General features: G+C 47.0%; 1 protein-coding gene across 6 annotated transcripts in view; it reads right to left on the bottom strand.

The window, feature by feature from the left end:
* The window catches only part of SERINC5 (serine incorporator 5), a 118,638-nt gene extending 104,343 nt beyond the window's left edge, over window positions 1-14,295 (bottom strand). For 2 of the 6 annotated variants that reach the window (XM_016953077.4, XM_001136963.7), the window contains exon 1: window positions 14,073-14,295. In XM_016953077.4, coding sequence (XP_016808566.2) covers window positions 14,073-14,099 — 27 coding nt within the window. In that variant the 5' untranslated portion in view covers window positions 14,100-14,295. The remainder of the gene's footprint in view (window positions 1-14,072) is intronic. The other 4 variants (XM_016953079.4, XM_063811130.1, XM_054684253.2 and 1 more) reach the window with 3 other exon arrangements.
* Between the last annotated feature and the right edge of the window lie 1,251 nt (window positions 14,296-15,546).

The following is a 15,546-nucleotide window of genomic DNA, read 5'->3' as shown; positions in this document are numbered from 1 at the left end:
AAAAGGGTGGTATGGCTATATTAGTATCTACCAAATACTAAAAAAAAGACCCTTTTAGAAAAATAGGTCAGGTGTGGTGGCTCACACCTGTAATCCCAGCACTTTGGGAGGCCAAGGTGGGTGGATCATTTGAGGTCAGGAGTTCGAGACCAGCCTGGTCAACATGGCGAAACCCCATTTTTACTAAAAATACAAAAATTAGGCCAGGCACAGTGGCTCACGCCTATAATCCCAGCATTTTGGGAGGCCGAGGCGGGTGGATCACGAGGTCAAGAGTTTGAGACCAGCCTGGCCAATATGGTGAAAGCTTGTCTCTACTAAAAATACAAAAATTAGCCAAGTGTGGTGGCATGCGCCTGTAGTTCCAGCTACTCGGGAGGCTGAGGCAGGAGAATCACTTGAACCCAGGAGGCGGAGGTTGCAGTGAGCCAAGATCTCACCACTGCACTCCAACCTGGGTGACAGAGTGAGACTCCATCTCAAAAAAATATATAACATAAAAAAAGTAACCGGGCGTGGTGGCACATGCCTGTAATCCCAGCTACTCCAGAGGCTGAGACATGAGAATTGCTTGAACTTGGGAGACAGTGGTTGCAGTGAGCCAAGATCAGGCCTCTGCATTCCAGCCTAAATGACAGAGCAAAGACTGCATCTCAAAATGTTACACATTGTTAAATTTCTTCCCTGCTATACAAACCTCTAGTTTTAGTAGGTCAGGGAGACAGATTTGACACTGAGCTCCTATCCCCCTGGCTGCAGCACCTGATTAAAGCCTTCTTCCTTGGCAATCCTTGTCGATCTCAGTCGTGGGCTTTTTGTGTGCTGAGCAGCAGGACCTAGACAGAACCCCTGGTCTTTAGGCAACATTCTTAAGTTCAAGAGTCCCAGGGGGTGGCCCCTTCATTCTTGCTCCTTTCGTTCTACAATTATTTTTTAAACATACCTAATTCCCTATAGTAAATCTTCTTCTTTTTAAAATACCTAGAGTGATGCTGGCTTCCTACACTGAACCCTGACACACTGCATCACCACTTTACAGATAAAAAAAGACTCTTACATAAAACATCTGATTTGTATCCCTTCAACAATCACTAATATTGTTAAAGGGGATTTTATCTCTTTAACAACATTAGGGAGACAAGACAGGAATTTCCCCTACTTAACAAGAAAATTTAAGAACTAGGAACAGTAGTGAGCTCCCCAGCACTGGACAGATTCAAACACAGATGCACACTGAAGAGGGGCATTAAAAAGGACATCTAAGCTTCAGATGGGTCATTAAAAAAAACAGATGCCTTTTAAGGTATCTTCCAAGAGTTTCTGTGGTTCCATGACCTGCCTCAAAAATCAAGCAAGGCTGGGCATGGTGGCTCCCACCTGTAATTCTAACACTTTGAGAGGCCAAGGCAGGAGGATTGCTTAAGCCCAGGAGTTTGGGACCAGCCTGGGCAACATAGTGAGAGCCTGTCTCTATTTTAATAAATAAATAAATAAATAAATAAATTAATTAAATAAGCAAGCAGCAAAACCTGGATCTCTCCAGAACCAGACTTGCCTCTACAGAATTTTTCAAAGAACTGAATCCCAGTTGATGAGATTCCACAAACTTTGATAGAAAAAGTAGAAGGTGGGGGAGCACAGAAAGTGGGGGATTTCTCTGAAGAAAAAAGGGGATGGAGGGCTACCCTTGGACTCGATTTTGGCAGAACTTAAAGAATAGTTAAACTTCAGCATCCTGCAATTTGGGGACAGGAAGCTGTTTTCCTACTACCATCCTTTTAGGCCCAGCCCAGACCTCTTTAGGCTCTTAATCTGCGCCTCCTTTTATCTTAAAAGATAATAACCTCCCCTCCCTGGCTTCAGTTCCTCAGCTCCCCAGCATTTCTCTACCTTCTGCTGCCTGGAAACTGAGGCTGCCAAAACCCCCAAGGACTTTTTTTTTTTTTTGAGATGGGGTCTCGTTCTGTCACCCAGGCTGGAGTGCAATGGCACCATCTCGGCTCACTGCAACCTCTGCCTCTCAGGTTTAAGCAATTCTCCAGCCTCAGCCTCCTGAGTAACTGGGATTACAGATGTCTGCCACCAGGCCTGGCTAATTTTTGTATTTTTAGTAGAGATGGGGTTTTACCACGTTGGTCAAGCTGGTCTCAAACTCCTGACCTCAAGTGATACGCTGCCTCAGCCCCCCAAAGTGCTGGGATTACAGACATGAGCCACCACACCTGGCCTTACTCTTTTTTTTATTTTTGGAAACATGGTCTCAGCCGGGCACAGTGGCTCACGTCTGTAATCCCAGCACTTTGGGAGGCTGAGGCGGGTTGATCACGAGATCAGGAGTTCGAGATCAGCCTGACCAACATGGAGGAACCCCATCTCTACTAAAAAATACAAAAATTAGCCGGGCCTAGTGGCATGCGCCTGTAATCCCAGCTACTCGGGAGGCTGAGGCAGGAGAAACGCTTGAACCCAGAAGGCAGAGGTTGCAGTGAGCTGAGATCGTGCCATTGCACTCCAGCCTGGGTGACAGAGCGAGACTCCATCTCAAAAAAACAAAAACAAACAAAAAGAGAAACATGGTCTCACTCTGCCACCCAAGCTGGAGTGTCGTAGATCAAAACTCATCCAGCCTCGACCTCCTGGGCCCAAGCAATCCTCCCACCTCAGCCTCCGGACAGGCCGGCACTCTCAAAAATCCACAGGCACTGATCTTCGATCTTCCTCTCTCACTTGACTTCCAAGTTGTCGTCTGACCAGGCCAGTTGGCTCCACACCTCTCCCCACCCTCCAGGCAGGCTCTACCTTCACTTAATTTCCTTTATTTCCCTGTTGGCTACAGGGAATGTGTGCCTTTTAAATTGGAGATGTTTCTCAAGGTTCCAAGGTTAGGCTTTCCTTCTCATACTACAGCTGTTTTTCCTGAGGTGAGATTTCCTTGAGAAGCTGAGAAATGATGGGGACTTTCTTCTTGGAAAAGTGTTCAGGACATAAACAACACAACTGTGTGTGCAACTGCAGGATTGCATGGATCTCTAGAGCCCATTCAGGAAAGAGGACCCACTCTCCCCGTGCTCCCCTGCATGGGCTCATCCACTTCTGGGGGCAAATGTCCCTGCCAAGGGACCCCCAGCTTCTACTCCTTTTCCAAAAGATAAAAGGTGCAAAGCTGAGGCAAACAAACCCTCAATCCAGTCTGTGAAGAAGCACTGGCCCAGGCACAGTCTCATAGGCTAGCAAATTCAGCATCTATTCACAAGTCACTCCCAAGCACAAGCAGGGCTAGCTACAGCCTCTGAACTTCATTATTCTAGGCACCCAGTGAACATTTATTTATTTTTTATTTTTTGAGACAGAGTCTCACTCTGTTGCCCAGGCTGGAGTGCAATGGCATGATCTCAGCTCACTACAACCTCAGCCTCCCAGGTTCAAGCAATTCTCGTGCCTCAGCCTCCTGAGTATCTGGGATTATAGGCATGTGCTATCATGCCTGGCTAATTTTTGTATTTTTAGTAGAGACGGGGCTTCACCATGTTGGCCAGGCTGGTGTCCAACTCCTGACCTCAGGTGATCCACCCGCCTCAGCCCCAAAAAATGCTGGGATTACAGGTGTGAGCCACCACACCTGGCCCCAGAGAATATTTATCAATTGACGTTTTACTTTAGGGATTGTCAGCTCTTTAAAAAAAAAAAAAAAAAAGAGTAACAGCTAACAAAATAAGTCCAACAAAGTCCTAGAGTCCTTAGGGATAAGGCTAGCAAAGCTAAAGAAAAATTACCACTATAGAATCCTATTAGAGCAAACAGTTTCATTACTATGGAAACAAAATACTGCCATTGTTTCTGAGAATGGCAGTGGAGGAGATCAATGAGCATGGAATCAAGAACAAAAGACTGAATTCCTCCCTAGTTCGGGTGAACCACACTCACCAAGGATCAAAGCATTAGGAAATCAGCCCTCCATTAAATTGCTGAGATATAATGTGAGTGCAAAAACAAAACAAAACAAAAAAATGGAAAAGGCATTCCACAAAGACCTCATGAATTTTGTTTCAAAATGCACTTAGCTAGTTTATAAAAAAATGATACTTAAACAGAAGTCTGATTTTCCCATCTCCTCTGGTTATCTTTTCATAAATAAGATTTAAGGGGTTATGCAATGTGTTTTTCCTACTTTTGTTTTGACTAGACAGTTTTCATGAGAGAGTGAAAATGCTGTCTAATCACTATATACTGTAACCTTACTTCAAAAACCCACAAATTGTTTCAAAATTTACTCTCTGATAAAAACCCACTAAGTCTTTCCACAACAGCTGCTTTCCTTAAACATCAGCAATTTTAATCTCACAAGGCAAACTACGGAAGAAAAGCCAAAAGTAAAATCCTGCTTCCCTTTAAAATTCAAACAGATGTTCTGTGTAATCACACCAACTCACTATTTGAATTTCCTACTGCCCTATACTGACTCTCAGATTAAGTTCTAAAATGTTTTGAAATATCATTAATATATAAGCTAGAAGAATATGGGGATAGTCTCACTGTAAATGTTTTAAAATACATTTTAAGCAGGGCTGCAAAGGTTTACTCTGGGCTACTTGGGATGCCTAATATTTGGGAACAATCACAGTGATTTAGATAGGTAACTTGATTAATACTGTTCTCAGGATCCAATCATAACCCTAAATTCAACTGCAAACAGCAATATGTAAAATTCACTAACAATGCGGCTTGACTCAGAACACTAAGAAAACACTGGGTCTTTACAATTAGGCAGGTATGGCCACTTAAAGTACTAAAAATAGCTTGGTCAAAGAATTACATCCAATGGCTAGTTCTGTAGACATATCAGCTTATATGAAGACTTCCTTTTTAACATCAAGTTATCATAGATGATCTGGCCACATACTGCTCTGAAATAAAAGTAGACAATGCCATAATTACTGCAGTGCCCTTTCTGAGGCTCTAACTGGTGACTACATTAAAATACCTGGAAAACTGGAAAGTAAAGCTTCCGTGTCTCATAGTCACTCCCAGATACTCAGTATCTGTGGGAAATCTACAGCCTCTATACAGAAAACGAGGGCGGAAAGCAAGCAATGGGGAAGGGAGTGTTACCTTTTATTTAATTAGAACAGAGAGATGAGTCAGAGGCTGCCTTCCACACCTACAGACTGGCCTCTCCTCAACCGTGCCTACAAAGTCAGACTTGCTGCAGTCCAAAGCTATTTGTCAGCTGGACAGGTCAGCTACAGAGCTGCCCAAGAAAACATATTTGAATGAGCAACCGTCAAGCGAACTCTCCAACTAAGAGTGCAACCTTCACTCTCCATACTGTTCAAGGTGACAGAGGATTACCTGACAACCTGAATTTAGCTACACTACACAAAGATACCCTTAAGCCACCCTTCCTGTATCAGCTCACCAGTGAGCTATATAGAGTAGTCCCTCCTTACCCAAGGAGGATGTGTTCCAAGATCCCCAGTGGATGCCTGAAAGTGTGGATAGTACCCAACCCCATATATACTGTGTTTTTTCCTGTATATACATACCTATGAGAAAGTTTTGTTGTTGTTAAGACAGGGTCTCACTCTGTCACCCAGGCTGGAGTGCAGTGGCACAACCATGGCTCACTGCAGCCTCGACCTCCCTGGGCTCAGGTGATCCTCCCACCTCAGCCTCCCAAGTAGCTGGGACTATATAGGCACACACACCACCATGCCCTGGCTAATTTTTGTGTGTTTTGTAGAGACAGGGTTTCTCCATGTTGCCCAGGCTGGTCTCTAACTCCTGGGCTCAAGTGATCCACCCACCTCAGCCTCTGAAAGTGCTGGGATTACAGGCATGAGCCACCTTGCCTGGCCTCATGATGAAGTTTAATTTCTAAATTAGGCACAGTTAAGAGATTAACAACAATAACAAATAATAAAATCAAACACTTATGACACTATGCCAGCATCACTACTCTTGCGCTTTGGGGCCACTAAGTCAAATATGGGTGACTTGAATGACTTGAACACAAGGACTGCAATTCTGCGACAGTGGATCTGATAACCGAGATGGCTCCTAAGTGACTAAGGGGTGAGGAGCATAGGTAGACAGCTAGACAGCATGGAGATGCTGGCCAGAATTGATTCACATCCCAGTGGGATGGAGTGAGGTTTCATCACACTATTCAGAACAGGGCATAATTTAAACCGGTGAATTGTTTATTTCTGGAATTTTCCACTTAATATTTTCATACCCCAATAGACCTCAGGTAACTGAAACCACAGAAAGCAAAACTGCAAGTAAAGGGGTACTACCGTATTTAGCCAACATCAACCAAAACACCACCTTGACAGAACAATTATAGGGCATTTTACCGCATTGTGCCCACATCTTTATAAAGATGAACAGGAAAATAAAAGTGCCAGTGCTAGTGATAAGAAACACAGGCCTCAATGTTAATGCAGTGGAAGCAAAGATGGCCACCATCATACAGCAGGAAAACAGTGACTCAACCACCATTTGGACAGACGTTATCTGTGAAAGTAATTGTAAAAAGAAAAGGTCAAAGTTAAAGAAAATGTTGAAAATGACAGAAATATATTGTCAATGATGCCATCTAACAGAGATGAAATTAGGGATTTTTTTTCATTACTTTTGTCCTTTTGGGAATAGAAACACACCCAAACCTCTTAACACAAAAAGCTCATTAAGTGACTTTCACACATTCAACATTAACACCTCTGAAGAAACCATCAGGCCGGGCACGGTGGCTCACGCCTGTAATCCCAGCACTTTGGGAGGCCAAGGCGGGTGGATCACGAGGTCAGGAGATCGAGACCATCCTGACTAACATGGTGAAACCCCGTCTCTACTAAAAATACCAAAAAATTAGCCGGGCGTGGTGATGGGTGCCTGTAGTCCCAGCTACTCGGGAGGCTGAGGCAGGAGAATGGTGTGAACCTGGGAGGCGGAGCTTGCAGTGAGCCGAGATCGCACCACTGCACTCCAGCCTGGGCAACACAGCGAGACTCTGTCTCCAAAAAAAAAAAGAAACCATCAAGTTTGAAGGTAGAAGACTATCTACATATGAATGTAAACCCAGAAAACATTAACAGCTACAATAAGTGGTGGGTGCATGTTAAAAAAAACTTTATCAGTCACCTCATAATTAGGCAAAAAGAGTGGGATCAAATACAGCACTTCCAACAAAATCCCAACTTTGCAAAGTAAAATTATAAATATCGGCCGGGCACAGTGGCTCAGTCCTGTAATACCAGCACTTTGGGAGGCTGAGGCGGGCACCTGAGATCAGGAGTTCAAGACCAGCCTAGCCAACATGGGGAAACCCCATCTCTACTAAAAACACAAAATTAGCTGGGCGTGGTGGCGGGCACCTGTAATCCCAGCTACTCGGGAGACTGAGGCAGGAGAACTGCTTGAACCTGGGAGGCGGAGGTTGCAGTGAGCCAAGATCACGCCATTGCACTCCAGCCTCGGCAACAAGAGCGAAAACTCTGTCTCAAAAATAAAAAAAATAAAATAATAAATATTAAATATAAGTAACTGACTATAAAGCATCAAAATGTGGTTCTCTCTGGGTAATGATATGTGTGATTTCCCTCTGTTTCACAAATACTTCCCACATTGTTCAAAAAAGTATCATCATGGAAATAATGAATTTTTGTAACTGGATCCCTTCCAGTGGAAGCACCATGTAATATAATGAGGACCTAACATTTCCAATCACTATAAACAAAGAGCAATAGGGAACAAGAGTTTTGTAACCAAAAGAGCTCAACAGGGGGTTCAGCTAGGTCACAATAAGTGTTCTGCTTATAAGAAGAGAGGAAACATCCTTGCAGTAGCCAGGATTTAATTCCAATGCATCAGATGACCCAGTACTAAGTGGTGCAATCAAGTCCACGAAGCAGAAATTCTGTGAGGACTCTCAAAACAAGAGAAAGATCATTACTGAGGAAACATTAGTTGAGCTGGGACCTCAAAGTAGAGATTTGGGTTTTACAGTGAAGAAGGAAGGACATTTTGGGGGAAACATCATTATTATTATTATTATTTTTTTTTTTTTTTTGAAACGGAGTCTCGCTGTCTTGCCCAAGCTGGAGTGAAGTGCCACGATCTTGGCTCACAGCAACTTCCGCCTCCCAGGTTCAAGCGACTCTCCTGCCTCAGCCTCCTGAGTAGCTGGGATTACAGGCATATGCCATCATGCCCGGTTAATTTTTGTATTTTTAGTAGAGACAGGGTTTCGCCATGTTGGCCAGGCTGGTCTCGAACTCCGCCCACCTGAGCCTCCCAAAGTGCTGGGATTATAGGCGTGAGCCACCATGCCCGGCCTGGAATCATCATTATTGTATGCGGTATGTAATTTATTTTTTAAATAAGTCTTCTTCATGGACTCTGTGTATGTGGGTGTGTGTTTTAAGCTGCATTATAGGGGCATCAGTTGCCCTGATAAGACCCCTATTCCAGCAAACATTTAATCAAAGGCCACACAGCTGCCCTAATTGCATTTACAGCGACCAACCCTGTGTAACTTTTCACTTTCCTGACTCTTGAGCCACCGCTCACTCCCCTCCTTACTCCCTTATGCTCACTTTAAAAGGCCTAGTCACCTCTGCACAAAATCGAATGGAGCTCAGCTCTTTCCCCTACAGTCAATAGTTACTGAATAAACGTGTTTTTACTGCTTTAACTAATGTCCCGCTTTGTTTATCTTTGATGATGGACAGTTCCTGGTGGCATTCAAGGCTTTGTTAATTAACATAACGGACATCAGAAATGAGTTTTACTAGCCTGGGCAGCAAAGCCAGACCCAGTCTCTACAAAAATTTTTAAAAACTGGCCAGGCATGGTAGAACGCACCTGTAGTCCCAGCTACTTGGGAGGCTGAAGCAGAAAGACTGCTTGACCCCAGGAGTTGGAGGCTGCAGTGAGCTATGATTGAGCCACTGCAATCCAGCCTGGGCAAGAGCTAGATCCCATCTTTAAATACATACATACATACATACATACATACATACATACATACATACATGGGTTTTCATTGAGGAAAATCTTGGTGATCTAGAAATAGGATCTGGCTGGAAATACCTGGGCCTGGGCATTCCTGCCTTGCATAAACTGGCTATAAAGATAGAGTAAATAGGGCCGGCGCAGTAGCTCATGCCTGTAATCCCAGCACTTTGGGAGGCAGAGGCGGGCGGGTCACCTGAGGTCAGGAGTTCGAGACCAGCCTGGCCAACATGACAAAACCCCATCTCTACTGAAAATGCAAAAATTAGCCAGGTGTAGTGGCAGGTGCCTGTAATCCCAGCTATTCAGGAGGCTGAGGCAGGAGAATTGCTTGAACCCGGGAGGCGGAGATTGCAGCGAGCCAAGATCGCGCCACTGCACTCCAGCCTGAGTGACAGAGTGAGACGCTGTCTCAAAAAAAAAAAAAAAAGACAGAGTGAACCTTTACTCAGAATGGCAACCATGGGCTTGATCCTCCTGGTGCAATAGTCTTGGCTGCCCACCAACCAGACATTAGCCGAGTCTTGCCTACTAGAATGTTGGCGCATCTGCCTCGGGTGAACTTTTCAGGCAAGAAGCCTATCAGAGCACCAACAAGGTCAAAGAGCTGGAATGTCAGGAAGTCTCAGAACAGGCTGCATGACTATTCCATACGCCTGCCACTGTCTGTATGTGTGACAGAATTTGGCCTGTGACTTTGGTCTTTATGACCTGAATTAGGCATGAGGGAGAAGTTAAGCCTCACCCAACCATTAACTACTGGCAGCCAACAATATCTACGAAAACAGCCAATAGCAGGGTATTCAAAACTGCACTGGGTCCATCTGGAGCAATTATTATTTATTCATATAGGAATAATAAGGAATAGCAGTCTGGTACAAAAGTCACCCAACTCAAGTCAGGTGGGCCAGTATGCAAGGCCTGGCTCTACCATCAGTCAGTTGGTAACATCAGTTCATTTATTTCTCTATACTTTAGTTGACTCATCTGTAAAAGGAGGCCAAGCAGGGGTTTTGTGAGGAATGAATGAATTATAATGTATGTAAAAACAAAGCACATACTGTGGGCTGAAATAAATTTCAGCATTATTATTGTCATAAATGCCTATACTTGCCTGCAGCAAGCCCTCCCAATCCCTATTGTCAAACTGCCTTGGAAAGGTTGTCTAGATTTTCCAAGCACACACCTCACTTCCGCTCTGACAGTGAGCACTGTCATTTTCTTTTCTTTTCCTTTTTTTTTTTTTTTTTTTTTTGAGACAGCGTCTCACTCTGTTGCTCAGGCTAGGGTGCAGTGCTCAATATCAGCTCACTGCAACCTGCACCTTCCAAGTTCAAGTGATTCTGGTGCCTCAGCCTCCCAAGTAGCTGGGAATACAGGTCGTGCACCATCACGCCTGGCTAATTTTTGTTTTAGTAGAGACAGGGTTTCACCATGTTGCCCAGGCTGGTCTCGAACTCCTGGCCTCAAGCGATCCACCTGCCTCGGCCTCCCAAAGTGCTGGGATTACAGGCAAGAGCCACCATGCCCAGCCTGCACTGTCATTTTCTGTAGCTAACTTCCCCCAACACTCCCACCTCCACATAGCCCTTAAGTTAAAGGAGAACAAGGAAGCCCTGTGTTCATTACCGTGTCTCTAGGGGCCTAGCACAGAACTTTGAACCCATAAAGTGTTGAGTGACCACTCCCCTGTAATCTCTACTTTCTTAGCATCCATTAGGCAACACCCTAAGCAAAACCAAAGTGAATATCAGAGTAGATACAAAAATAAAATAAGCTGATCTGGATATTATCCTGATGCAGATGGGTAATGGCCACTAATAAGATTTGGGGGGTTCCTCACACTCTGCCAAATCCTATATTACAGACTTTACACTTATCATCACATGTAATTTTCCCAATAACCCTAAGAAGTACCCATTCAATAGTTGAGGTAAAATGAGGTAATAGAGGGTAAGTAACTCATCCAGTCACACCAGTCCTCATTGTCCAGATTTCCAAATTGAAACCCAGGCCTGAGTCCAAAGCCCAGGCTCTTTTATGGGTTACATATTGTTCAGGATGGTCCGCAGTTAAAGAAAGTCACCAAAATGTCTCTCTCCGACCTCAAACTTCTCCCGACCTAAATACCTAATTGGTGACTTGCCATTTCCATTAAATTTATAATAGGCATCTCTAATGTAACGAAGCCAAGAAACTTGGGTTTTCCTCACCAAATTCCTCTTCCTAACAACTTCCTACTTCACCTCAGTAATGCGATCATCATCTACCCAGTGGCTCAGGCCAGAAACCGAGTCTGTCTCATTCCCACATCCCACTTCTAATCCTTGCTCAAATCCAGTTCTACCTCTGAAATATACCCAAAGCCAATGATGTCCCACTGTACTCACTCCTACAGCCATAGCCTAAATTAAGGTACCACGCTGTCTCCTCCTGGGACTACAGCAACAGCAGATTGCCAGGATTCGAGCTCCATCAGGAAAGGATTTTTGTTCACTGCTGAAGCCTAGAACACTGCTTGCCCCTAAGAGGCAAATATCCACTTAGGTTTTCCTCACCAAATGCTTCATGACCAACTCGAACTGCTTTCCTCACCTCCACTCTAGCCCGTTACAGTCCAGTCTTCACGACATCCCAATTATCTTCTAAGTGCAAATCAAACCACAGCTCGCCCCTGCTCAGAATCCTCCCACAGCCTCTCACTGCAACCAGAATTAAATCCAAAGTCCAAAGGCAGCTGACAGGTTCTGGCCATTTCTGGTCCTGCTCTTCTCTCTGACCTCATCTAAGACACCCCAGCCACCCTAGACTCCCTTGCCTCTCCTCACTGAGCAGTCTCAACTCCACAGGCATCTTCTCAGACTCCCTCGGCAACCCTCCTCAAGGCTGCTTACCACACGGCCTTCTGACAGTACCAGTACCATATTCATTGTTTCATTGTTTACATGTTTATGAATGATCTCCCCTGCCCAGATAGGCCATTGAGAGCAGAGATGCTTGTCTGACTTATGACTATATAGCAGGCTCCTGGCAAAAGGTAGGTGCCCACAGAAACAAACAAGAATTGGTAACTTCTGATGGTGCTGTGAGGTTTTGCTTGCTTTCCTTTCTTTTGAGATGGAGTTTTGCTCTTTTTGCTCATTGCCCAGGCTGGTGTGCAATGGCGTGATCTCAGCTCACCGCAACCTCTGCCTCTGGGTTCAAGCGATTCTCCTGCCTTAGCTGTGTAGCTGGGATTACAGGCATGCGTCATCACACCCGGCAATTTTGTGTTTTTAGTAGAGATGAGGTTTCTCCACGTTGGTCAGGCTGGTCTCCAACTCCTGATCTCAGGTGATCCGCCCGCCTCTGCCTCCCAAAGTGCTGGGATTACAGGCATGAGCCACTGCGCCCAGCCTGTTTGCTTTTCTTTTAACTTCCTACCGCCCCATCCACAGGAAATCAGTGTGATCACCATCACACAGCACTGAGGCCCACCACAGTGATGCCTCCAGCAGGCCTGGGAAAGCAGGGGTTAACTTTGATTTGGTTCTTTCCAAAGTCCTAAGAGGGGAGACTTTAGAAACCTGCTAAAACATCAATAGCAAAATAATTCTTTTACAAAACCCATTTGAATACTGGTAATTACAGAGCTCTAAATTAGGAACTTGGGAATGGCAGAAAGAGCCTCAAGGGGACTTCAAGGGACCAGGACAGATGCCCCTAAAGAGCTATATCATTACTACGTAATAAAAAGTGTTGCATCATATTGGAGAAAAAGTATTTCCAAACGGGAATAAAAGATTTGCAGAGCTTTCTGAAAACAGTCTTTCCTGGTCCACCTTGTTCTCAAATACCTGGTAAGGTGGTGACCATTCTCATTCTCTTTCTCTCTCTGCCTGACTCAGGGAAAAAAAATCATTTCATCTCAGTCGTCAAAAGCCTCAATTTCCTCAACTCTGAAAAAATGTATGCCAAGCACAGTATTAGACCTCAAAAACCAAGACAGCTCCACGTGGCCACTCTAAACAGGACAGATTATCTGCCAGTATAATCGCCGGTTACAGAAACCCACAGTTTAACCACTCCATCACTTACAGCTGGCCTCGATTGTGGAAAGGCTGAGTGTCAGCAAGAACACCCCGAACCAGGATGCTCCCTAGAGTCTGATTCGTTCGTGAAAACACTCCATTAAAACTCTGTACCGAAACGCTGATAATCCACATGTAAAGGGAGAAAAGAGCTCCACATCCACGAGACTCACCTACTTCGTTTTTTCTAACTCTGCAGGAAGGAGTGAAACCAGCATTACAGGGCTAAGACGTACTAATTCTACACTGATGCAGTAACTGGTAGGAGACATAATGTTTTAAGACATCATAGGTTTAAATAGGCGAGAGTTAAAAAACAGGTTCGAACAAGTTTATTTGCAAAGAGAGGCAGGAAGGCTCCAGCCCTACCCAGGCAGTCGTGCTAGTACCGAGCCAGGGTTGGGTCGGGAAATTCAGGAAGCAGGGCTGAGTTTTCCCTTCGCCCAGACCTGCGCCCGGTAGTTTGGAAGTCAGGCTTCGAGACATTCTCAAAGGTACAGAGCCCACGCTCGACTACGAGATGCCAAGCGCAACCTGCCTGGGTTGTTTGACCCAAGTTTTATTCAGGGCATAGCAAAGGAGACGGTGCCTAAACCCACTTTTCTTCCTGGATTCATCCGACAAGCAGAGTGGAGAGGGCTACGGAGCTCAGCGCTATTCACCAGTGCTCGGCGCAAGAGGCGACACGCCCCTGGAGCAGTCGGGATCCTCCGCCCGAGCCCGGCACGCCCCGCCCCACGCGGAGTCCCGGAGGCCGGACGGGAAGACCCCGGGGTAGCCTCTCGGGCTTCCCCCTGCCCCTTCCCGCCCGCCCAGGGCACAGGATTTCCCGGACGGCTGAGCACCGCGGGGCCAGCCCGAGCGACCCACCCGGGCCCTACGTTCGGCCGCGGAGCTGGGAGCGCACCCAGGCAGGTCCTCCACGCCTGGACTCCTGGCCCGGTTCTCCGATCTGACAACCCCCGCGCTGCGCCCGGCCTCGCTCACCTGGCCCGCACAGCACTGAGCTGACATCGCGGCGGCCAATGCCGAAGGCGCGCTCGCTGGCTCCCCGCGCCGCACGGGCCCTCCTGGCTGCCTCGCGCCTCGAGCGCTGGGCTCAGCCGCGGCTCACACTTGAACGAAGATCAGCCTCGGCGGAGCGCCTAGGCGCCGAGGCCTGGGTAAAAACAACCGCGGCCAAGCCCCGCCCCGCCGCCGGCCCCGCCCCGCCCGCCCCCAGCCCCGCCCCGTGCCCGCCCCTTCCCGGGCGCCCGGCGGCGGAGCAGGCTCGACCCGGGCTCGCACTTCCGCTGGCGTCAGGCGGGTGGGCTGCTGCGATCACTTCCCGGTTGGGGCGCCGAGCTCCGGAGTCGGCCGCCAGCCTTTGGGCCCCACGCTCCGGGTCTGGTGCGCGGTCTGGCCGCGCTCGGGCCCTCGCCAAATGAGAGCGCAGCGCCTCTCCGCCTTCGGATCCGGAGAAAGAGCTTGTTGCTGCCTCTAAAAGGTTGGAGCCTTAGTAAGCGGTTCCTGCCTTTCCTGCACAGACCAGACCGCCGGGTGCTGGTCTGCGCTCTGCCGCGCGCCAACTGGGACAGCCCACCCACGAGATCCTTGTTCCTGAAATCCCTTTCCCTCCCTCATCTGCCAAGAAAACTTTCAACTTTTGGGCTCTCCGCGCCTCCCAAGCTTCCTCGAATCCCTGGGCCCTTGACTGTTCTGCCCTGATGGCACTTGGTGAGAGATCCATTGAGAGCCCTTTCCGTGCCTCCCTGAATATTGATATGTTTTCCAGCCTCTCCTCCTGCGCTGGCCCAAGGACTCATTTTCCGTCCCTGCTTCCTCACTAAAAAGAGGGTGCCCAATAATTGCTTGTTCCATACAGAAGGCAGGGAGGCCGTCTCTAGGTTTTCTCCCACTCAGATCTGCTGTCCTCACAGCCACCTCCCCAAGAGGAATGAAGGTATTTCTTTTTTTTTTTTTTTTCTTTTTTTTCTCTGAGACGGAGCTTCACTCTGTCGCCCAGGCTGGAGTGCAGTGACGCGATCTCGGCTCACTGCAACCTCTGCCTCCCGAGTAGCTGGGATTACAGGCGCCTGCCACCACGCCCGGCTAATTTTTTATATTTTTAGTAGAGACGGGGTTTCACCATCTTGGCCAGGCTGGTCTCGAACTCCTGACCTCAGGTGATCCGCCCGCCTTGGCCTCCCAAAGTGCTGGGATTACAGGCGTGAGCCACCGCGCCCTGCCGGAATGAAGATATTTCTGTTAGTGCGATTTTTGCGCCAATCCCTTTGCTCTTTCAAATAAGCATTACCGTACCCATTTTAGCGGTGAGGCAACTGAAGCCCAGAGAGGTTAAATAACTTGCCCAAAGCCTCACAGCAAAGTTGAGGAAGTAAAACTGGGCCTGGAATCCACTCGTCTGATCCCCTGGCACATGACGCAAGGCTTGAACTTAGAGGGACTCGTTTCCAGACAG

Source organism: Pan troglodytes, chromosome 4 (genome assembly GCF_028858775.2).
Source record: "Pan troglodytes isolate AG18354 chromosome 4, NHGRI_mPanTro3-v2.0_pri, whole genome shotgun sequence".
Classification (NCBI taxonomy): domain Eukaryota; kingdom Metazoa; phylum Chordata; class Mammalia; order Primates; family Hominidae; genus Pan; species Pan troglodytes.
The sequence above is the reverse complement of the archived record's forward strand: the minus strand, read 5'-3'. Positions and strand labels throughout refer to the sequence as shown.